The 25,314-nt window shown below is 41.3% G+C and overlaps 1 protein-coding gene across 2 annotated transcripts in view; it reads left to right on the top strand.

The window, feature by feature from the left end:
- Nucleotides 1-732: 732 nt before the first annotated feature.
- Nucleotides 733-25,314, top strand: part of Nfu1 (NFU1 iron-sulfur cluster scaffold) — a 44,265-nt gene continuing 19,683 nt past the window's right edge. The window contains exons 1-4 of one of the 2 annotated variants that reach the window (XM_045152640.1): nucleotides 733-821; nucleotides 14,186-14,286; nucleotides 19,365-19,500; nucleotides 22,756-22,822. In XM_045152640.1, the coding sequence (XP_045008575.1) occupies nucleotides 748-821; nucleotides 14,186-14,286; nucleotides 19,365-19,500; nucleotides 22,756-22,822 (378 nt within the window). In that variant the 5' untranslated portion in view covers nucleotides 733-747. The remainder of the gene's footprint in view (nucleotides 822-14,185; nucleotides 14,287-19,364; nucleotides 19,501-22,755; nucleotides 22,823-25,314) is intronic. The other variant, XM_045152639.1, reaches the window with a different exon arrangement.

The following is a 25,314-nucleotide window of genomic DNA, read 5'->3' as shown; positions in this document are numbered from 1 at the left end:
CTGACCTTGAACTCATAATTATGGCCTCGAACTCATGGTGATCCTCCTACCTGTGCCTCCTGAGTGCTGGAATTAAAGTTGTGCACCACCACACAGGTTTTCAACTAGTTTATTTATATAGAGTTACACACGTTGAATTGGGCTGTGCTTCCTAAGAGTTGTAAATGGAAGAGGATATGGAGTAACTTCACAGTGGCATATACAGCTGCAGCTATGATCAAGAGCAACATTAGCAGTGACAGAGCATGAAATGCTGTAATAAAGGCACTTCACCTCTGTAGACTTCCCCAACCTTCTATCTCATTCCTTAACCAAGAGAATAATATAAATCCCTACTAAGAGACTGTCATCAAAACCTCCACAACATAGTGAGTTGAGTCTAGCCTAGACTATGAAACCCTGGATCAATCCTGACTGTTCCCCCGCCCCCCCCCCCAACAAAAAATGAAAGTCTAGGAATTGTCACAGGTCAGCAGAGATTGGGGGCAGTCACTGTGCCAGTCTTCGAGAGCGAGCAGCGTCCCACAAAGGGAATGGGGCAGGTTTTGCGGAGGGAATGGCTTTCTAATAGCAGGACCCAAAGCAGCCAAATGTTCAGATTTCTCCAGGCAGGGTGCGGGGTGGGGGGTGAGGGGGCAGGCTCACCGCAATACCGACTTCTGCCTGTAGGCTGCGCCCTTCTGTTGTTTGCCTCCCTCCCAGAGGTCTGCGCTTGCGCGGGGCCTGCGCACTGTGACTTAAAAAACGATGGCTGTGGCGGCGGCGGCGGCGGCGGCGGCGGCCGGGCGGGGTTGGGGAGCTGCGGTCGGGCTGTGCAGGCGGTAGGTGACGGCGCTGCAGCTGCGGGCAGGGTGCCGCGGGCGTTGACTGCGGAGCGGGCGCCGCCCTCGGAGGGAGGGGGCTGCGTGCGTGTCGGGGCTGGAGCAGACTCCGTCCGGAGCGGGACGGCGGCGGGGCTCAAAAGCCAGCGCTTGGCCCCTCTCCACGTGCGGCCCCAAAGTCAATTCGTAATGTCACTTCTTCACTTTCCCCATGAGGATCGTGGTGAAGACCTGGCAAGTCCAAGGTCATACCGCTCCCAAGAGAAGGGACGCCTAGGGAAAACCACCCCTAGGCCCAGGCAGTCCCCCTTCTTGTCTCTCCCAGAGCCCTGCCCCCGAGTTCCGCTTCCCAGTGACGTCGGCCGGCCCTGCTGACAAGACTTTAGTGTCAGATCCTCGTTTCACTTCTGGAGTAAAAGGCCTAATAGGATGCGACCTTTTGAGTGTTAAAGAGTTAACGATGCTTTTGAAGGTCTAAATGAATTTGCAGAACTGGGCGTAGTGGCAGACTCCTGTAATCCCAGCACTTGGGAGGTCGCAAGCAGGAGGTGTCAGGAGTTCAAGGCCAGTCTGGGTTACAGAGTAGTTAGTAAGTTAGAAGCCAGCTCACCCAATATGAGGCCTTGTTCCAAAACAAACAGGCCAAATGCATTTCCTGAAAATAGCAACTTTATAGAATTGTATTGGTTGAGTCCCTATTTGCATCTGGCTTTATTGGAGTACTGAGGAATCGAATCTGGGCAGTCTCCCGTATTTTTTAGATGTCTTCCTTGAATAATTTACCCCAGGCTTTCTTTATATTTTTTACTTTAAACCTGCTAACCAGGCTTGGTGGTGCATGCCTTTTAATCCCAGCACTTGAGAGGCAGAAGTAGAAGGATTGCTGTGACTTTGAGTCCGCCTGGGCCTACAGAATGAGACCCTACCTCAGAAAAAATGAAAAAAAAAAAAAAAAACAACTGTCAAGCTATGCTTTTGATTTATCAACTCTGCTGTCATTTCCCTGGGAACAGCAATACTAGTACTCCAATGTTTGCAAGTTCTACAGTATTTCCTCCATTCATTCAGTCAGTAGCTATTGGTCACTACTTAAAGATAATGATAGTAGCTGCAAATTAAGTTGCGCCTCCTGGGTTGCTTGGCACTTCTCATGGATTGTGTGTCAGTACCTTCCTAGACTTTATGCAATAACTATAACTATTGACTTCAATTAAGAAATAAGGATCTGAGAGCTGGAGAGAGGGCTTAGCAGTTAAGGCACTTGAAAGCAAAGCCTAACAATCCAGGTTTGACTCCCTAGAACCCACGTAAAAGCCAGATGCACAAAGTGGCACACCTATCTAGAGTTTGTTTGCAGTGCATGGAAGCCCTTGTGTGCCTGTTCTCATTCTCTCTCTCCCACCTTGGAAATAAATAAAATATTTAAAAAAGAAAAAGAAGAAGAAATGAGGATCTGAGCCCATAGTACTAAGCATTTGGGGACAGAAATGGCAGTCTCTCCCCTTAGGTTTTCAGTCTAATGGAAAGAATGTATTAGTAAATAATAAAGTCTTTATTGCTACCATAGAGTAATTATCTTAATCTGTGCACATGCGCCATATATATATATGTTTATGTTTGTGAGGCACAGTGTGCCATGGTGTGTTGAGGACAGAAGACAACACTAGATGCTTGCTGGAAGCGGGGTCTTGTTTGCCATTGCATAGGTCAGGATAGCTGGCTAACCCATGAGCTTCTGGGAATTCTTCCTCTCCACATCCATCGTGCTGTAGTGGCAGTGGTAGAGTGCTACTGCATTTAATTTTTTTTTTTTTTTTTTTTTTTGGTTTTTTTGAGGTAGGGTCTCACTCTGGCTCAGGCTGACCTGGAATTCACTATGTAGTCTCAGGGTGGCCTCGAACTCTCAGCGATCCTCCTACCTCTGCCTCCCGAGTGCTGGGATTAAAGGCGTGCGCCACCATGCCCGGCTTGCATTTAATTTTATGTAGGTTCTGAATTCTGGTCCTCATGTTTGCACTGCAAGCATTTGATTCACTGAACCATCTCCTTAGCCCATACTTTAAAGTGCTAATGCTTTTTTTAAAAAATTTATTTATTTGAGAGAGAGAGGGGCAGATAGAGAAAGAGAGAATGGGTATGCAAGGGCCTTCAGCCACTACAAATGAACTCCAGAAGCATGCAGCACCTTGTGCATCTGGCTTACGTGGGTCCTGGGTAATCGAACCTGGGTCCTTTGACTTTGCAGACAAGTGCCTTAACTGCTAAGCCATCCCTCCAGTCCAGTAGCTTTTTTTGTAAACAACATTTACAGACTCCTGAGGATAGAAAAGGACTGAGTAATGTGTATTTCATTTACTTGATATTCACTCTTTCTTTTATTAACTTTGACAACTTCCATAAATATAGACAACATACCATGATCATATTCCTCTTCCAATGCTTTTGTGCCTTCCAAACCCCCTCTCCATTGAATCTCTTATTTCCAACTAGTATTTTCTATATTTTTAATAATTTATTCTTTTTGATTCTTTAATGTATAATTTTATTATTGACAACTTATGCTTACAGACAATAAGCCATAATAATTCCCTTCCCTACTATCCCCTTCAAAACTGCACACTCCATCATATCCCCTCCCTCTCTCCATTAGTCTTTTGTTTAACTTTTTTTTTTTTTTTTTTTTTTTTTTTTGGTTTTTTGAGGTAGGGTCTCACTCTAGCCCAGGCTGACCTGGACCTCACTATGTAGTCTCAGGGTAGCCTCAAACTCATGGTGATCCTCCTACCTCTGCCTCCGGAGTGCTGGGATTAAAGGTGTGCGCCACCACGCACAGCTTTTTTTAAGCTTTTTTATTGCAACTATTTATATTTATAAACAAAAAAAAAATATGTCTCTCCCCTCCTCCACTTTCCCCTTCACAACTCTATTCTCCACCATATCCCCTCCCATTCTCTGTTAGTTACTCTTTTATTTTGATGTCATAGTCTTTTCCTCCTATTATGAGGGCTTTGTGAAGGTATTGCTAAGCACTGCAGGGTCATGGATATGGAGGCCAATTTCTGTCCGGACAGTTGCATTATAGAGTGGTACCCTTCCTTTGGCTCTTACATTCTTTCCACCACCTCTTCTGCAATGGACCCTGCACCTTGGGGGTTGTGATGGAGATGTTTCAGTGCTAAAGAATCCTCCCTCACATCCGCACTATGTTGCCTTTTGGGTCATCCCGGTGGTCATTGCCAACTGAAAAGAGAAGCTTCTCTAACCAAAAGTGAAAGTAGCAGTAATATATTAATATGAACACTAACTGTAGTGTTACTGGGCAGTTTGGTGAGCATAATATATGCATTTAACCAGACAAGAGCAGGCTTTACACCCCTGACTCATGACCTGCCATAGACTTTTGATTAGGTTTTCAGTACCAGGCGTGAATTCCCTCCCATACAGCGGGCCTCTCGTCCAGTTAGAAGCAGTTGGTTTCCCCCAGAGCAGACATGCCACTGTTGTACCTGTTCAATCATTTGGCTTGGCTGGCCAAAATTGAGGCTTCCAGTGTCCATTGTTTTCACCACTGATGACTTCGGTCTTCCATAGGGCTGTATGCAGTGCTGTTTTTTCTAGCTTTCAGTAAGCTGGTCTACAGGAAGGAGCTTTGTGGCTCAGCCCTAGCTTGTTTTCTCAGTGACCTTGCCGACCAGGCACAAGAAGTCTTCAACAGTAGGGTGTTACCATGTTTCTCATGGGAAACCAAGGGCCTTAGCAATGTCCTGTAATGTATTGGAGGCAACAGGAACCTCTCTGGCCAACAACTCACTGGCAGGTATCCCATCCCTTGCACTGAAAATTTTCTAGTAACAATCTATGGCTTCTGGATGTACCATTATCCAAAGTAGTATGTTTTCATATGTCTTACTCAGAATATCTTGAATTTTAATTGTCCCCTCCCCCCCACCCTTCTTTTACTGAATTTCTTACCCCAGCCTCTCTTAGGCAATTCCACTCCCTCTCATCTACTTACATATATATAATATCATCCCCTAAAGTCCTTCCTTCTCCTCCCTCCCTTATAACCTTTTTCTAGCTTATGGGCCTCTGCTACTGATTTTTGGTTCCAGCTCACACACAAGCTTACACATTTGTAGCTAGGATCCACATATAGAGAGAACATAATGATGTTTGGCTTTCTGGGCCTGGGTTACCTCATTTAGTATAATCCTTTCCAGATCCATCCATTTCTGTGCAAATTTCATCTCATTTTTCTTTATCGCTGAATAGAACTCCATTGTGTAGATATTCCACATCTTTATTATCCATTTATCTGTTGAGGGGCATCTAGGCTGGTTCCATTTCCTAGCTATTGTGAGTAGAGCAGCAAGAAACATGGTTGTGTAAGTATATCTAAGGTAGTGAGAAGAGTCACTAGGATATATGCCTAGGAGTGCTATAGCAGGGTCATATAGTAAATCTATTTTTAGCTATCTCAAGAGCTTCCACAGTGATTTATACAATGGCTGTACCAAAGTACATTCCCACCAACAATGTAGAAGGCTTCCCCGTTTTCTGCATTCTTGCCAACATTTATTGTCATTTGTTTTCTTGATAGTAGCCATTCTGACAGGAGTGAGATGAAATCTCAAAGTAGTTTTAATTTACATTTCCCTGATGGCTAAGGATGTAGAACACTTTTTTAGATGCTTATGAGCCATCTGTATTTCTTCTTTGAGAACTCTAGTTCCATAGCCTACTTGTTACTTTGGTTGTTTGATTTCTTATTGTTTTGTTTTTTGAGTTCTTTGTATATTCTGGATATTAGTCTTTTTTTTTATTAAGCTTATGTCAGATGTATAACTGGCAAAGATTTTCTCCCATTCTGTAGGTTGTCTCTTTGTTCTATTCAGTGTTCTTTGCTGTAAAAAGCTTTGTAATTTCATGAAATCCCAGTGTTTGAATTGTGGTTCAATTTCCTGAGCAATTGGGTTTATATTCAGGAAGTCATTTCCTATGCCAGTATGTTGACGGATTTCCCCTACCCTTTCCTCTAGCAGTTTGAGAGTTTCAGGTCTGATACTAAGGTCCCTGGTCCATTTGGACTTGATTCTTGTGCATGGAGAAAGGCAGGGTCTATTTTCATCCTTCTGCATATAGATATCTAGTTTTCCCCAGCACCACTTACTGAAGAGGCTGTCATTTCTCCAGTGAATATTTTTTGCATTTTTCTCAAAAATCAGATGGCTGGAGCTGCCTGGATTAACATCTGGCTCTTCTATTCTGTTCCCTTCTTCTGCATGTCAGTCTTTGTGCCAATACCATGCTGTTTTTGTTAATGTATATAATGTTTATATAGCTTAAAATCTGGTATGATGATACTACCAGCCTTACTTTTGTTGCTCAAAATTGTTTTGGCTACTTGAGGTGTTTTTTTTGTGCTTCCAAATGAATTTTAGGATTGTTTTTTCTATTTCTGTGAAGAATGTCATTGGAATTTTAATGAGAATTATATTAAATGTGTAGATTGCTTTTGGTAAGATTGACATTATCACAATATTAATTCTTCCAATCCAAGAACATGGGATGTCTCCATTTCCTAGTGTTGTCTGCAATTTCTTGCTTGGGTGTTTTAAAGTTCTCATTGTAGAGATCCTTCACTTCCTTGGTTAGGTTTATTCCAAGGTACTTATTTATTTATTTATCTTTTTTTTTTTCTGAGGCAACTGTGAATGGGAGAGATTTCCTGATTTCATCCTCCACATGTTTGATGTTAGTATGTAGGAAAGCTAATGTTTTCTGTGTGCTTATTTTGTATCCTGCTATGTTGCTAAAAGTGTTTATCAGCTCTAACAGTTTATTGGTAGAGTCCTTAGGGTCTTTTATGAATAGCATCATACATCTGCAAATAATGATAATGTGATTTCTTCCTTTCCAATTTGTATCCCTTTTATAAGTGTCTCTTGCCTTATTGCTATCACTAAGCCTTCCAGTACTATATTAAATAAAAGTGGGGACAGTGGACACCCTTGTCTTGTTCCTGAATTTAGTGGAAAAGCTTCAAGTTTTTTTTCCAATCTAGTACTATGTTGGCTGTAAGTTTGTCAAAAGTAACTTTTATTATGTTGAGATATGTTCCTTCTATTCCCAGTTTCTGTAGGACTTTTACCATGAAGGAATGTTGGATTTTGTCAAATGCCTTTTTTGCATCTATTGGGATGATTATGTGATTTTTATTTTTATTTATTTATTTTGGTTTTTCAAAGTAGGGTCATTTTTTTTTTTTTTTCAAAGTAGGGTCTTGATGTAGCTCAGGCTGATCTGGAATTCATTATGTAGCAGTCTCAGAGTGACCTCGAACTCAAGGTGATCATCCTACCTCTGCTTCCCAAGTGCTGGGATTAAAGGTGTGTGCCACCATGCCTGGCTCATCATGTGATTTTGTCCTTCAGTCCATTTAAATAATGTCTTACAAATATCAGTTTGCATATGTTGAACCATCCCTGCATCTCTGGGATAAAGCCTACTTGGTTGCAGTGAATAATCTTTCTGATATATTCTTGTATTCTGTTTGCTAATATTTTGTTCAGAATCTTTACATCTATGTTCATGAGGGAGACTGGTGTATAATTTTCTTTTTTTGTTCTGTCTTTGTCTGGTTTTGGTATCAGGGTGATGCTGGCTTCATAGAAGGAGTTCAATAGAATTTCTTCTTTTTCTATTTTATGGAAAAGTGTGAGAAGGAGTGTTGTTAGTTCTTCCATGATGGTCTGGTAAAATTCACCAGTGAATCCATCCAAGCCTGGACTTTTTTTGGTTGGGAGCCTTCTTGTTTTGTTTTGTTTTTCGAGGTAGTGTCTCACTCTAGTCCTGGCTGACCTGGAATTCACTATGTCTCAGGATGGGCTTGAACTCATGGGGATTCTCCTACCTCTGCCTCCCCATGTGCTGGGACTAAAGGTGTGCGCCACCATGCCTGGTTTGTAAGACTTTTTATAACTGGTTGGATCTCTGTACTTGTTTCCGTACTTATGATTTATCTCATCTTGATTTAATTTTGGTAGGTCATATGAATCAAGGCAATCATCCATTTCTTTCAAATTTTCAACTTAGAGGCATATATATGCTTTAACTATGTCCTTATGATTTTCTGAATTTCTTTGGTATCTGTTGTAATGGTGCCTTTTTCATTTCTAATTTTATTAATTTTTATCTCTTCTCTCTTATTTCTGGTCAGATTTTCTAAGGGTTTATCAATCTTGTTTATTCTTTCAAAGAACCAACTCTTTGTTTCATTGATTCTTTGGAATGCTTTTTGTTGTTTCTATTTCATTAATTTCTGCCCTAATCTTTATTATCTCTTATCATCTACTGATCTTTGGTTTGCCTTCTTCTTTTTCCAAGGCTTTAAGTTGAAGTATTAAATTATTTACTGTCTGATTTCTTTATATAGGCACTTAGAGCTATAAATTTCCCTCTTAGGACCGCCTTCATTGTGTCCCAAAGGTTTTGGTGTTGTAGTCTCATCATCATTTGATTCTATGAATTTGTTGATTTCATTTTTGATTTCTTCAACAAGCCATTCATCATTCAATAGTGTACTGTTTAGTCTCCATGAATTTCTTTTTTTTAATATTTTTTATTCATTTTTATTTATTTATTTGAGAGTGACAGAGAGAGAGGGAGAGAGAGAGAGAGACAGATAGAGAGAGAATGGGTGCACCAGGGCTTCCAGCCACTGCAAACGAACTCCTCCATACGCATGCACCCCCTTGTGCATCTGGCTAAGTTGGGTCCTGGGGAATCAAGCCTCGAACCGGGCGGGGTCCTTAGGCTTCACAGGCAAGCGCTTAACCACTAAGCCATCTCTCCAGCCCTCCATGAATTTCTTTATGCTTTGTAGTGTTTCCTGTTGCTGATTTGTAGTTTAATCCCATTGTGGTCAGATAGAGTACAAGGGATTATTTCAATCATCTTGTGTTTGATAATGTTTGCTTTGTGTCCTAATATATGGTCATTTTAGAGGATATTCCATGTGCTGCTGAGAAAAATGTATATTCTGCAGCATTTGGATGGAAAGTTCTGGAAATATCTTTTAGGTCCATTTGTTCTATGACATCATTTAATCCAGATGTCTCTGTTTATTTTTTGCTGGGATGACATGTCAGTTGACGAGAAGCTTCTCTAACCAAAGTGAGAGGCAGTTGGTGGGTATAATATATCTTTGTTGTTGTTGTTGTTTGTTTGCTTTTCAAGGTAGGGTCACACTCTATCCCAGGCTGACCTGGAATTCACTATGTAGTCCCAGGGTGGCCTTGAACTCATGGCGATCCTCCTACTTCTGCCTCCAGAGTGCTGGGATTAAAGATGTGCGCCGCCACGCCCAGCTCTATAAGGTTTTTTTAAGAAAAAAATATTTTATTTATTTATTTGAGCGAGAGAATGGGTGTGCCAGGGCCTCTAGCCATTGCAAAGGAACTCCAGATACATGTGTCATCTTGTGCATCTGGCTTATGTAGGTACTGGGGAATTAAACCTGGGTACTTGGGCTTCATAGGCAAGTGCCTTAACAGCTAAGCCATCTCTCTAGCCCTAGCCATAGGCTTTTGAGTAGGTTTTCTGAACTAGCCAGACATGAATTACCTCCCATGGAGTGACCTTATATCCAATCAGAGAGCAGTTGGTTTCCCCCAAAACAGACATGTGACCATTGCACCATGCTGCATATCTCTTTCCAGAGTCCTGACAGCGAGTTAATGGGAAGGAGGCTTCCAACTCAGCTCCAACTTGATTTCTCAGTGACTTTGATGTCCCTTGATTGTTACTTCATGCTTATTATAGGTGAAAAATAACAGAAAGATTAGAAAGAAGATGATGTGTGTGATTACAAAAGTGATTTTTGTGCTTGAAATTTCCCATTGACTCTTAATACAATGACAGTTGAATGTCTAGCAGTAATTTTAGTCTTTTTTTTTTTTTTTTTTTTTGAGGTAGGGTCTCACTCTAGCCCAGACTGACCTGAAACTCACTGTGTAGCTCCAGGCTGGTCTTAAACTAATGGTGATCCTCCTACCTCTGCCCAGCTTCTAGGATTAAATTTCATTTTATTTAAGAGAGACAAAAAGAGGCAGAGAGAGATATAGGTGTTCCAGAGCCTTCAGCTACTGCTAACAATCTCCAGATGTATGTACCACTTGTGCATCTGGCTTATATGTGTCCTGGGGAATTGAACCTGGATACTTTGGCTTTGCAGGCAAATGCCCTAGCCCATAGTAATAAATTTTTTATCACCACTGCCAGTTAGTACTGTAAAGATTTTCTTAATTACTAAAGTTGTTTCCTTTTTTAGTGATAGTTATTTTTGCTTTCTCTCTTCATTTTTATTTTGTATTTTTAATTTTAAGTTAAAAAAAAAAAAAAACAACTCATGGCTCTCCTACGTCAGCCTCCCTAGTCCTGAGATTAAAGGCCTGTGCCAAAAATAGCCCATTAAGGGCTGGAGAGATGGCTTAGCGGTTTTAACCGCTTGCCTGTGAAGCCTAAGGACCCCAGTTCGAGGCTCAGTTCCCCAGGTCCCACATTAGCCAGATGCACAAGGGGGCGCACGCGTCTGGAGTTCGTTTGCACAGGCTGGAAGCCCTGGCGCGCCCATTCTCTCTCTCTCCCTCTGTCTTTCTCTCTGTGTCTGTCACTCTCAAATAAAGAAATAAAAAATTTAAAAAATAATAGCCCATTAATACTTCCGTACCACAGTGGAATAATTAACCACACTGGGTTATGTGTTTCCAGGCAAGAAGTATATAGATTGTTGATTGCTTTAGCACTTTGCAGGGTGATAGTTCACATTCTGTTAGACTTTTTGACACATTGAAATGCAAGTTGATAATCCCTTTTTCCAAACAGTAGAGGCAGCAAGGGTTTTCGATTTTAGATTGTGGAACATAATGAGATCTTGTGGTTAGGACTCAAGTCTAAACAAAATTCATGTTTTGTTTCCTATGTACCTTATCTATAACCTAAAGGAAACTGGATGTAATATTTTAATTTTTAAAATATTTTTATTTAATTGCAAGTAGAGAGACAGAGAAAAAAATGGGCACACCAGGGCCTCTTACCACTGCAAATGAACCCCAAATGCATGTGCTACTTTGTGCATCTGGCTTTACATGGGTACTGGGAAATCAAACCCTGGCTAGTAGGCCTTGCAAGCAAGTGCCTTTAACTGCTAGACCATCTCCCCAGCCCTGATACAGTATTTTTCGTGTGCCTCATTTTGACTTGGGCCTATCAGGTCAATATGGCATTTCCCACTTGTGGCATTAGGTTGATGATCAGGAAGCTTTCTGCTTAGGAATGCTTCTCCTGCATTTCTTGTTTCTTTCAGGAGCTAGGAATCAAACCAAGGGCTTTCTAGTGCTGGGCAGGCACTGTCCCACTAAGCTACACACCCAGCCTGCTGTACTTTTTATTTTATTGTTTTAATTTTGGTTTTTTGAGGTAAAGTTTCACTGTAGCCCAGACTGACCTAGAATTCACTATGTAGTCTCAGGGTGGCCTCAAACTCACGGAGATCCTCCCACGTCTGCCTCCTGACAGTTGGGATTAAAGGTATGTGCCACCACACCTGGGTTTGTTTTTTTTTTGGTTTTTCGAGGTAGGGTCTCACCCTGGTCCAGGCTGACCTGGAATTAACTATGTAGTCTCAGGGTGGCCTCGAACTCATGGTGATCCTCCTACCTCTGCCTCCCGAGTGCTGGGATTAAAGACGTGCGCCACCACGCCCAGCCTGGGTTTGTTTTAATTTTCAAACTTGCGTACAAAGTGGTAGGTTTCGGGCTGGAGAGATGGATTAGTGGTTAAGCCCTCGCCTGTGAAGCCTAAGGACTCCGGTTCAAGGCTCGATTCCCCAGGACCCACGTTAGCCAGATGCACAAGGGGGCGCACGTGTCTGGAGTTCGTTTGCAGTGGCTGGAAGCCTTGGTGCACCCATTCTCTCTCTCTCACACTCTTTCTCTCTCTGTCACTCTCAAATAAATAAAAATAAAAAAAAAATAAAAAAAAAAACAAAGTGGTAGGTTTCATTATGGCACTTCAATACAATTTTGCTTTTGTTGATTTGTCTCCACATTCACCTGCCTCCCCCATGTTCTTCTCTATCTCCCCAGCCTCCTTTCCATTTTCATGTTGCATGTGTCCAGTTGTCCTCCCCCTCCTTAACACCCATTCCCCCATAATCACAACCACTTATATAAATACATAAAACTTTAGAAGCTAGGAACTATGTATGCAAACATGTGGTTTTTGTCTTTCTGAGTGAGGGTCACCTTGCTCAATATAAATGCTTTCAGACTCACCATACTGTTTACAAATTTCATTTTTTTTACATCTGAATAAGATTTCAATGAGTGAAAAAAAAAGATTTCAGTGAGTGTATATACTACATTTTCATTGTCCATCTGTTGATGGACATCTATCTAGGTTGGTTCCATTTCCTTGCTATTGTGAAAAAAGCAGCAGTAAACATGTTTTTTGAATTGCTTAAATCATTAGCCTAACTAAAAATAGTGCTGTCGATTTTTTTAAATGAAGTTATCTTTATAATGTTATTGCTGGTTATGTCTAAATTTTACACTTTTTTTTTCTTTTGAGGCAGGATCTCACTATATTCCAGGCTGACCTTGAACTCACTGTGATTTTCCTACCTCAGTCTCTCACCTCAGCTTCCCAAGTCCTGTAGTCAAAGGCATGAGCTACCACACTTAGCAAACAAGTCTTTTTCTTTTTCTTTGTTTTCTTTTGTTGTTTTTCAACGTAAGGTCTCTCTAGCCCTAGGCTGACCTGGAATTCACTATGTAATCTTAGGGTGGCCTTCAACTCACAGAGATCCTCCTACCTCTGCTTCATGAGTGCTGGGATTAAAGGCGTGCGCCACCACGCCCAGTGACATATCCTTTTTTATACAATAGTAGAACCTAACTTTAAAAGATTAGTACTGTAAACCGGGCGTGGTGGTGCACGCCTTTAATCCCAGCATTCGGGAGGCAGAGGTAGGAGGATTGCCATGAGTTCGAGGCCACCCTGAGACTCTGTAGTGAATTCCAGGTCAGCCTGAGCTAGAGTGAGACCCTACCTTGAAAAAAAAAAAAAAATTAGGGCTGGACGGTGGCTTAGCGGTTAAGCGCTTGCCTGTGAAGCCTAAGGACCCCGGTTCGAGGCTCGGTTCCCCAGGTCCCACGTTAGCCAGATGCACAAGGGGGCACACGCGTCTGGAGTTCGTTTGCAGAGGCTGGAAGCCCTGGCGCGCCCATTCTCTCTCTCTCCCTCTATCTGTCTTTCTCTCTGTGTCTGTTGCTCTCAAATAAATAAATAAAAATTTAAAAAAAAAATTAGTACTGTAAACCCACTACTAAGGAGGTAGAGACAGGAAGATCACTGCAGGTTTGAAGCCAATGTAGGCTATATGCTGAATTCCAAGCTAACCTGGCCTATGTTATAAGACTCTGTCTCCAAAAAAAGCAAACAAAAAATAGGGACTGTAGAGATGGTTTAGCAGTTAAGGCACTTGCCTGCAAAGCCTAAGGACCCAATTTCAATTCCCTAGTTCCCACATAAGCCAGATGCACAAGGTGGTATATGTGTCTGGAGTTCATTTGCAGTGGCTAGGGGCCCTGATGCACCCACGCTCTCCCTCCTCCCCCAAATAAATGAATAAAATACTTTTTGTTAAAAAAAAAAAAAAAAAAAAGCAAAACAGTCCTCTCTTGTGCAGGGCATTTCTTTTTATTTTCTTTTTTCTTTTTGGTTTTTTTCCGAGGTAGGATCTCGCTCTAAGACAGGTTGACCTGGAATTCACTCTGTAGTCTAAGGGTGGCCTCTAACTCACGGTGATCCTCCTACCTCTGCCTCCCGAGAGCTGGGATTAAAGGCGTGCGCCACCACACCAGTGAGACATTTCTTTTCAGTATCTATCTTCAGCTGAGAATTCAGTATGTACTGTTATCTCCAGTCCCACAGAATGTAGCTCACTTTTTCTATGTAACCAAATCCCATTCTAATAAAACAAATGATTCAGAAAAAAAAAAAAGCAAAACAAAAACCAGATTTTATCTATTAAGATGTCATTGTTGGCCTGAAGAGTTGGCTTAGTAGTTAAGGTGCTTGCCTGCTAAGCTTGAGGACCCAGGTTTGGTTCCCCAGTACCCACGTAAGCCAGATGCATAAGGTGGCACATATATCTGGAGTTCATTTGCAATGGCTAGATACCCTGACATGCCTATTCTCTCTTTCTCTTTCTCTCTCTCTGCCTCTTTCTCCTCTTTCAAATAAATTAATTAATTAAATATTTTGAAAGATATATTAAAAATAAATTTTTTTTTATGTAGATTCTGTCATGTGATGAATCCATACAACAGTAAGAAACCACCTCTACACCTATTTATAGGAAGGCCACTTTCCCCACCACATGCAGCCCTGGGTAACACAGGTAAGATTTTAACTCTTCTAGAGCAAATTATGTTTCAGAAACTCCTGCTAAATTTTATGAGTCATAAAAGATAAGAATTTAAAGCCAGGCATGGTGGTACACACCTTTAATCCCAGCACTCCGGAGGCAGAGGTAGAAGGATCACCATGAGTTCAAGGACACCCTGAGACTCCATAGTGAATTCCAGGTCAGCCTGGACTAAAGTGAGACCCTACTTCAAAAAAAAAAAAGGAAGAACTGAGACTCCATAGTGAATTCCAGGTCAGCCTGGACTAAAGTGAGACCCTACTTCAAAAAAAAAAGGAAGAAGAAGAAGAATTTATAAATTCTCCATCCAGCAGCTTATAAAAAGAATGTAGTGGGGTTTTTCCCTTGTAACACCATACTTCATAGTTTACTATAATTATTTGTAGAACATTATTCAGTAGACCTGTGAAATCTCAGGACCTTGTGAACATATCCCCTGGATTATGAGTTACTCAATAAATGCTGTCTAGCCAGGTGTGGTAGTGCACATCTTTTATCCCAGCACTTGGGAAGCAGAGGAGGATCGCCATGAATTCAAAAGGCCACCCTGAGAATACAGAGTGAATTCCAGGTCAGCCTGGGCTAGAATGAGACCCTACCTCGAAAAAAGAAAAAAAAAAAAGAAGGTTTCTGAAAGGAAAATACTTTAAAAAATTATAAACAGATTTGTGTTTCAAAAGAATCATCTTGAGCTGGAGAGATGACTTAGCTGTTATGACTCTCTTGCCTACAAAGCCAAAGGACCAGGTTTGATTCCCCAATACCCACATAAACTCCATGCTCAAGGTGGCACATGCATTTAGAGTTCCTTTGTAGTGGCTGGAGGTCCTGGCATGCTCATTCTCTTCCTTCTCTTTATCTATCTATCTGTCTGCCTTTCTCTCTTTCCTTCTTTCTTTCTCTTAAACAAGTAAGGAAAAATAAAGTATTAAAAAAAAAGAATCATCTTTATTATTTTCTTGATTTTGATAGGAATGCCTCTGCAATCAGCACAGTTATAGTGGTGGGTTTTTTTTTGGGGGGGGTTGGCTTTGTTTGTTGGATTGTTTCAAAGCAGAGTCTCACTATAGCCCACAATGACCTGGAACTCACTCTGCAGTCCCAGGCTGGCTTCAAACTCAGCATCCAGTGCTAGGATTAAAGGCATGCATCATCACACCTGGTACCCTCTTCTATTTTGGTGGGGGTTTTTGTTGTTCTTTTCCTTCCTCCATCATCCTTGACAACATGTCTGTGGGCCCAATATTATACAAGTCTTGTACAGTTAGGATAGCTACTATGATGTCAGGATTTCAACAACCACTTTGTATCCAGAAGATAGTGTTCCAAATCATTTCTTTCCTTCTTTTAGCTCTTATATTCTTTTTGCTACTTCTTTTACAATGGTACCTAAGCCTTGCTGGGTGTGATAGAGATCTCATTTAGTGCTGAACAGTAAACTGTCACTTCTCAGCACATGGACAGGTCTTGAGTCTCCCCAGCCACTACCATTTAAAAAGAGAAGCTTCTCTAATCAAAAGTGGGAACAGGGGGCTGGAGAGATGGCTTAGCAGTTAAGGCGTTTGCCTGCAAAGCCAAAGGATCCCAGTTCAATTCTCCAGGACCCACGTAAGCCAGACGCACAAGGGGGTGCATGCATCTGGAGTTTGTTTGCAGTGGCTGGATGCCCTGGCATGCCCATTCTTTCTGTCTCTCATGCGTGCTCTTTCTCTCTCTCTCTCAAAAAAAAAAAAAATATATATATATATATATGAAATATATATATATATATGAAAAAATATATATAATATATTATATATATATATATGAGAACAGGGCTGAAGAGATGGCTTAGTGTTTAAGGCACTTTCCTGCAAAGCCAAAGGAACCAGATTCAGTTCCCCAGGATCCATATATGCCAGATGGACAAGGTGATGCATGCGTCTGGACTTTGTTTGTAATGGCTAGAGTCCCTAATGCACCCATTCTCTCTTTCTATCTTCTCTCTTTCTCTCTATATATACCTCTCTCAAGCAAATAAATATTTTTGTAAAGTGAGAGCTGCACTAATACATGGGCATAAACATTACTATTGGAGGCTGTTGCAGTCAGGTTCACATTGCTGGTAGAAATCACCCAACCAAGAGCAGCTTGTGGAAAAAAAAAAAAAAAAGAGGTTTATTTTGGCTAGTAGGCTCAAGGGGATGCTCCATGATGGCAGGGAAAGTGATGGGATGAGCAGAGGGTGGACATCACCTCCTGGCAAACATAAGGTGGACCATAGCAACAGGAGAGTGTGCCAAACACTGGCTAACTGGCTATAACATTCATAAGCCTGCCACCAACAGTACACTCCCTCCAGGAGGCATTAATTCCCAAATCTCCATTAGCTGGGAACCTAGCATTCAGAATACCTAAGTTTATAGGGGACACCTGAAACAAACCACCACATTCCACCCCTGACCCCCATAAACTGATATTCATACATGATATATAATGCATTTAGTCCAACTTTAAAAGTCCCCATAGTTTTTATCAGTTCCAATGATGTTCATACATCCCCATAGTCCAAGGTCTTTTAACTAAGCCATAATTCCAAAACATCCCCCAAAACCCATAATGGCACAGAATAAACATTCACACTGCAAAAGATGGCATTGGGCATAGCAAAGAAATACTTAAGCAATACATGATTTAAACAGGGCAAATACCAAACTCAGTAGCTCCAACTCCAACAACTCTACTTAGTGACAGATCTCCCAGTCTGATAACTCTAACCAGCAACAAGTCTGTGGACTTCTAATTCTGCCCCTCCAGCTAGGCTACTTACAGTCCTGAAAAACTTCATCGGGTCCGGCAGTTTTCCTTAGCAGCCATCTCGTGGTCCTGGCATTTCCACTGGATCTCCACTGCAATCCATGGTTCATCTTCATGACTCCATGGGGTCTCCATGCAGGCAACCAACAAACCTGCTTCACACTGCCCATGGCCATTTCCAAAACATAAGACCATGTTGCAAACTCAATGACTTTCTCTATCCTGCATTTCTCATACTCCACAATACCAGGTAGGGTGCCAATTTGTTAACCCAGGGGAGAATAAAGCAGACTTTGAAGAACAGGACACTTCTTGAGCACTCAGGCCCCTTCAAAAAAGTCTACATTTTTCCTGTTGCACCAGTACCCATCAGCTAGCCCAGTCTCAAAGGTTAAAAGTCTCAATTGCAGCTCAACAGGCAACAGTTTACCCAAAGATTTTTCTTTCTCTACCATATCCCTCTGCTCACATCAGTTTATTTCTACATAAAGCAACCCTGCACAACTTCTCAGGACATGGGCATAAGAACAAGCTTCTCACACAAACTGCAAGCCCAGTCCAAGCAAAGCTCTTTCTTACCCTCATAAGCCAAATCTCACAGTCCATAGTTCTTACTGCATTCAGGTCTTGCAGCTCTGACCAGGATAGACCATCAAGCTGTACTTACAGCACTGCAAGGCATCTCTTAGGCCAAGGTTTCAAATCCTTCTACATTCCTCTTGAAAATCAGCCCCAAAAGGCCAAAGCCACACAGTCAGGTGTTTAGCAGCAATCCCACTTCTCGGTACCACTTTTCTGTTGCAGTCAGGTTCACACTGCTGGTAGAAATCACCCAACCAAGAGCAACTTGTGGGGAAAAGAGGTTTATTTTGGCTTATAGGCTCAAGGGGAAGCTCCACGATGGCAGGAGCAAAGGGTGGACATCACCCCCTGGCCAACATCAGGTGGACCATAGCAACAGGAGAGTATGCCAAACACTGGTTTGGGGAAACAGGCTATAATACCCATAATCCCACCCCCAACAATACACTCCCTCCAGGACGTGTTAATTCCCAAATCTCCATCAGCTGGGAACCTAGCATGTAGAACACCTAAATTTATGGGGGACACCTGAAGCAAACCACCACAGAAGTCATTTTTTTAATTTTAAAAATATTATACTTTTACTTATTTATTTGGGAGACAGAGAGAAAGAAAATGGGCCCGCCAGGTTCTCCAGCCACTGCAATTGAACTCCAGATACATGCACCACTTTGTGCCTCCTTACATGGGTCCTGAGGAATTGAACCTAGGTCCTTTGGCTTTGCAGGCAAGTGCCTTAATCACTAAGCCATTTCTCTAGCTCTTGGAGGTCATTTTGGTGGAAATAATACATCCATTTAGTCAAAGAACAGTAGTAACTTATGACCTTCCCAGCCATAGGCTTTAACTAGGTTTTCAGTATTAGAGAAAAACTTTGAATCCTCTGTTTCTACCTCCCAAGTGCTGAGATTAGGATAGGCAAGTGCCACTGTGACAGTTTTACATGGTGCTTGGGATCAAATCAAGGGCTTTATGAATATTAAGTAAGGATTCTACCAAATGAGCTATAGCCCCAGGCAATATTGCTATATTTCTTTCTCGTCTATATAAATTCTTATTTTGTCATCTTATGAATTAAAAGCTGTGTGGTATCTTTTATTTTTCTTCAGTTTCACTAAAACTGAGCACTTAATAGACCAAAAGCTTATTTAAATTCTTTTTTTTATCAATTAATTTTTTTTTGTTTTTTTGTTTTGTTTTGTTTTTTCGAGGTAGGGTCTCATTTTTGTCTAGCCCAGGCTGACCTGGAATTCACTGTGTAGTCTCAGGGTGGCCGCAACTCTCAGCAGTCCTCCTACCTCTGCAGTACTGGGATTAAAGGTGTGTGCCACCACACCCAACTACTTTCCAAAAACTTACTTTATTTGTGTGTGTGTGTATGTCAGTGTCACAGTGCATGCATAAAGACCAGAAGATAACTTCAAGGTATCTATATGCTACCTTCTTCATGGCAGGTTCTCTTGCCACTGTACATGAAATGCCAGACTGCAAACAAACATGCTAGCTGGCCACAACTTTTCGATTCATCTGGCTTTTCGTGGGTGCTGGGGAGTTGAACCTGGAGTGGCAGGGTTGGCAAGCAAGCACTTTTAACTGCTGAGCCATTTCCCCAGTCCTCATAAAGTTATTAGCTATTTTTTCTAGTATAATCTTCCTTTTTTTTCCTTTTTTAGTGCGATTCATGTTTATTCAAACACAAGACACCCCAAATCCCAACAGCTTAAAGTTTATCCCAGGAAAGCCAGTTCTTGAGACAAAGACTATGGATTTTCCTACTCCTGCTGCAGCATTTCGCTCCCCACTGGCGAGGTAAGTTCCTGTTTCTGATGGTTTTTGCCAAAAAGGTAGATAACCCACTTTGGTATTAAGGCAGCCATATTACCTACTACTTTTTTTTTTTTTTTTTTTTGGTTTTTCAAGGTAGGGTCTCACTGTGGCCCAGGCTGACCTGGAATTCATTATGTAGTCTCAGGGTGGCCTCGAATTCATGGTGATCCTCCTACCTCCGCCTCCTGAGTGCTGGGATTAAAGGCGTGTGCTACCACACCCAACACCTATTACATTTTTTAAATTGATAATTAGGAGTAAAGTACTGCACATACCTTACAATCCCAATTGTCTACAGCAATGGGAGGCAAAGTTATGAGAATCTGGAAGCCTTCAGGCCAACTAGACTGATGATAAGATGAATTAGATAAGAGCTAACTGTCTCAAGCAGTGTGGAAGGAGAGAACAAGTATCCAGAGGTTATCCTCAGACACACACACACACACTTAAAAATGAATTAATACTAGTCTCTTAAAAACTATATTTAGAGGGGCTGGAGAGATGGCTTAGTGGTTAAGCGCTTGCCTGTGAAGAATAAGGAACCGCCCCCCCCCCCCCCCGTTCGATGCTCGATTCCCCAGGACCCACATAAGCTAGATGCACAAGGTGGCACATGCATCTGGAGTTTGTTTACAGTGACTGGAGGTCCTGGCATGCCCAATTCTCTATCTATCTGCCTCTTTCTCTCCCTGTCTATTGCTCTCAAATAAATAAATAAAAATAAACAAAAAATTAAAAAAGTGTATTTGAGGGAAGGACATGGTATTATACACATTTAATCCCAGCACTCAGGAGGCAAAGGTAGGAGGGTCCCTGTGAGTTCAAGGCCAGCCTGGGACTACAGAGTGAGTTCCAGGTGAGCCTGACCTAGAGTGAGAACCTGCCCGGGAAAACAAAACAATAGCAACACTGTATTTGAGAAGTCTAAAAGCATAATACATAAAAATTTATATGTTTTTATTAAATTATTGATTTATTTATTTGAGAGAGAGAATGGACACACCAGGGCCTTTGACACTTGTAAACTCCAAATGCATGTACCACATTGTGCCTGTGGCCTTACATGGTCTGGTGCTTTGAATCCTATGTCCCCCATAAACTCATATGTTCTGAATGGTTGGTCCCCAGGTGGTGTAGCTTTGCTGGAGATGTATTGTTAGGGTCAGGATTAGGGGTGTTACAACCAACACCCCCTTGCCAGAACTGAGCTCACCCTCTTGCTGCTGTTTTCCACATGCTGTGGCAGAGGTGATGTCCAGTCTCTGTTCATGCTGTCGTAAAGCTTCCCCTTGAGACTGTAAGCCAAATAAAAATTTTCTTCCCATCAGCTGCTTTTTAGTCTAGTGCTGTGTGGCCTGTCATAATTGTGGCTTGCCAGTGAAACAGATCATCCCCAACTGGACCTGCACAACTTTGTGCTGGAGGGCCATGGGCCAAATCCCTAACTTCCTTATTAACTTGTTTTAGCACAATAGCCTCTACTTTTTGCCTGGGTCCTCACTACTCAATGTGTGCTCCAAGGTCCGGCCAAAACTTGAAATTATTGGGACAGCAGGGAAGGATTGTCTTTGTTTGTCTCACACAAGCTATGGCAGACACAGGCATAGAGGGCCAGGGTCTCCCTGGAGCTGCAGCCTCAGCCCCTATCTCTGCATCAACTGATGCCTCCCCTGCCCCACAGGGCTCACCCTTGCCCCCCCTTCAAGACACCTGAATAATTCATTGGTTTTATTTCCTTCCTTCTTTCCATCCTTCCCTCTCTCTTTTTTTTTTTTTTTTTTTGGCCAGGGATTGACTCAAGGGCTTGCCCATACTCAACCACTGAGTTAAACCCTCAACTTCAAATTAACTTTTTGGTAACCTTACCCTAGTATTGATTGCTGAGCACATTTGACAAAGTTTAGATAACTGTTTCTGTATATGCTGCTACTTTACCTGCCCACTCAGGGCAGGTAGAGGTTTCCAGTTACTGAATATCTTCATTTCTCTGACTTATAAATACACAACTTCTCAGAAGACACTGTGTAGCATTTGTTTTTCACACTTTCTCAATACAAACTACAGTAAGAAATGCATACAATTTAATTCAGGACTCATGTGTGAGAAAATAGAAAGAATATAAAGCTTTCAAAAAGAAAATTTAAAAATAAAAAAAAGTGAGTTTACTTAGTTAGGTGTGGTTGAATACTCTTGGAATTGCAGCCCTTAGGTGACAGAAACTGAAGGATCAAGAATTCAAGGTGGTGGCACTCACCTTTAATCCCAGCACTCAGGAGACAGAGGTAGGAGAATCACCATGAGTTCGAGGCCATCCTGAGACTACATAATGAATTCCAGGTCAGCCTAGACCCTACCTCAAAAAAAAAAAAAAAAAAAAAAAGAGAGAGAGAATTCAAGGTCAGCTTGGGTTATATAATAAGACCTAACTCCCCCCCCCAAAATACCCTACATATTTTGTATTTAAAAAATGTAAATGAGTGAGGATATAGCATAATGTCAGTTCCCTTACCTAGAATGGATAAGGTTTAGGTTTAAATTACCACTACCACAAAAATAGAAAAGAAAAAGATAGCTTGTTTCTTTCACAGAATTTATTATTTTCTGTCAAGCAAAATCTAATTTCCTTCCTTTCTTGTTATTGTAGCTGAATTGTTTTAGGGAATTATTTGCTGTAATCTACATGTGAAGACAGCCCAGCCAGTTCCTTTTTCTTGTTCTCTCTCTTTTTTTTTTTTTTTTTTTTTTTGGTTTTTCAACGTAGGGTCTCTCTGTAGCCTATGCTGACTTGGAATTCACTGTGTAGTCTCAAGAGTGGCCTTGAATTCACAGTGATCCTCCTACCTCTGTCTGCCTCCTAAGTGCTGGGATTAAAGGCATGTTCCACCATGCCTGGTGCCAGTTCCTTTTTTTATTGGCAAGTTGCAGTACATTTTTTGTAGTACATTTTATACATGCACCACAGTCTTTGCTCTTTCACCAGTTGGCAGCCATGTTCATTTGGGGGACTGAAAAATAAGGCTGCTCAAAGAATCATGTATAGGACTTTGTGGAGTATATATGTCATTTCTCCTGGGTGAATTTCCAATGCAAGGCAAGAAGGTGAAACAGTGTTGATCTTGAGGTGATACTTGTAGCTGGGGAAGGGTTCATAGAATGTTTTTAACTTTTTTCTATACTTTTATATATGTTTAAATTTTCTCATAACACATTTTATGTCTCATTTTTCTGTATGCACAGGCAGCTATTCAGGATCGAAGGAGTAAAAAGCGTATTCTTTGGACCAGATTTTATTACTGTCACAAAGGTAAAAATTAGATGGCTCAAAATAAGACTGCAGCCAGGTGTGGTGGTGCACACCTTTAATCCCAGCACTGAGAGGCAAAGGTAGGAGGATCACTACGGGTTCGAGACCAGCCTAAGAATACATAGTGATTTCCAGATAGCCTGGGCTAGAGTGAGACCCTACCTCAAAAAAACAAAAAATAAGTAAATAAATAAGGTAAAATAATAATAAGACTGGAAATTCTTTGTATTTCTGATTTCACTGCCTCTGCAGAATCTCTTACTTCTTACTATTCCTTCTCTTCCTCCTCCTTTTTTCCTTTCCTTTTTTTTTTTTTTCCTTCTTTTGGGGGAAGAGGAGAATTGAGTTTTGTTATTTAGCACAAGCTAGGCTGGAATTTGTGATCTTTCTGCTTCAGCCTCCCTACTGCTAGGATTATAAATATGTGCCACCATATCTCCCTAAAATTATAATTCTTAATGTGTTTTATACATACTGTTATTAAAATCTCAAATTATGTGTATTTCTTCCATTGCTCAAGTTAATTATGTAAGAGAATTGTCAAGTTGAAATTAATTATAATCTAGACCTAACTATAGTCTAAGATGCCTCATTTTTCAGAAGAAAACAGTTTGAGCCTCAGCAGGTTTAGTGTAGTATCCAAGACTAGCTAGACCACAGAAAGACTCAACCTTGTAGCCAGGTATGGTAGCACACGCCTTTAATACCAGTACTTGGGAGGCAGAGGTAGAAGGATCACCATGAGTCCAAGGCCACCCTGAGACTACATAGTGAATTCCAGGTCAGCCTGGGTGAGAGGAAGACCCTACCTCGAAACTCCCCCCCCAAAAAAAAGACTCAACCTTGTGACAATTAGAATTTTAGCTTTACTCTTTTTTTTTTTTTTTTTTTTTTTTTTGGTTTTTCGAGGTAGGGTCTCACTCTAGCCTAGACTGACCTGGAATTCACTATGGAGTCTCAGGGTAGCCTCGAACTCACTGTGATCCTCCTACCTCTGCCTCCCAAGTGCTGGGATTAAAGGCGTGTGCCACCACGCCCAGCTACTAATTCTTTTTGTAAAACGTATTTATTTATTTATTTAATTTGAAAGCAGAGAGCTGCACAGAGAGGCAGAGAGAGAGAGGGTGCACAAGGGCCTCTAACCACTGCAAACAAGCTCCAGATGCATGTGTCACTTTGTGCATCTGGCTGATATGGATGGGTACTGGGAATTGAACCCAGGTCATTAGACTTTGCAGGCAAGTGCCTTAGCCAGTGAGACATCTCTCCAGCCCAGCCTTACTTATTCTTATTGTAAGTTGATAGAGTAAAAAGGGAAGCAAATAAGTATTATGAACACATTTTACATAAACAGAACATACATATACATGTAAGATGTAAGGGCCCACTTTGAAAAGGGATTACATATCCAATCATCTTTTGATTATATATATGTATATACATACATATATGTGTGTGTGTGTGTGTGTGTGTGTATGTAATTAAGTAATTAGACATGTATTTTATATACACAGAGTATACATACTTGTGTCACATGCCATGATATTCATCTGGCAACCAAGAGAATCTTAAACTGTGGGAAGGCCTATTCCATGTAATAAGGGGGCCAGGTGAGAGACAGACTTAGAATGAAATCCCTACAACACACCTTTAATCCCAGCACTTGGGAGGCAGAGATTGGAGGATCAATGTGAGTTTTGGGACAGCCTGGGACTATACATTAAATTCCAGGTCTGCCTGGGCTAGAGTGAGACCCTACTTCAAAAAAAAAAGAAAATCCTACAACAAGCCCAACACCTACCTGCCCATTCCTGATTGCTTGGTCCTCTGATCTCCCCACACCTCTAACACAGCCTTGGCTTCCTCCAGAGTGCTGGGATTAGAATCTTGCACCAATACACCCAGTTTATGTGATGCTGGGGATCAAACCCAAGGCTTTGTGTGGACTAGGCAAGCAAGCTATTACTGAATTACAGCCCCAGCTCCTCTTTCCAGTGTTTCAAGATTCCTTAAGAAATACATGTAAATTGAATTTTTGAATAGTCATGGAATGTCCTTTGTATTCAATCATGCAGTTATACTCTATTCTCCTCAAAAGAATGAGAACTTCTTGATTATCCTTTTTTAATTTGTTCAGTATTTTAGCTCTTTACATGAAAAATATCTTAAGCATTTTAATAGTTCCTCTATATACAGCATGATACATCAAACACTAAGATTTGATGAAGGAATCAATGAATAGCAAGACTTTCCATTGTGTATCTCTGAATTCATCCAAGTGAGATGTTGAAGAACAGGAACTGACATGCTTTCTGTAGAAATGGGTGCTTTTCATAAGAGAGGCCATAATTAGGGAAGAATCTTTTTTAAAAGAAAATTTATTTTATGTATCTTTTTGAGACAGAGAAAGATAGAGAATATGGACATGCCAGGGCCTCCTGCCTCTGCAGACTAACTCCAGATGCATGCACCATTTTATGCACTTTATATGG

This window comes from Jaculus jaculus, chromosome 6, assembly GCF_020740685.1.
Source record: "Jaculus jaculus isolate mJacJac1 chromosome 6, mJacJac1.mat.Y.cur, whole genome shotgun sequence".
Classification (NCBI taxonomy): domain Eukaryota; kingdom Metazoa; phylum Chordata; class Mammalia; order Rodentia; family Dipodidae; genus Jaculus; species Jaculus jaculus.
The sequence above is the reverse complement of the archived record's forward strand: the minus strand, read 5'-3'. Positions and strand labels throughout refer to the sequence as shown.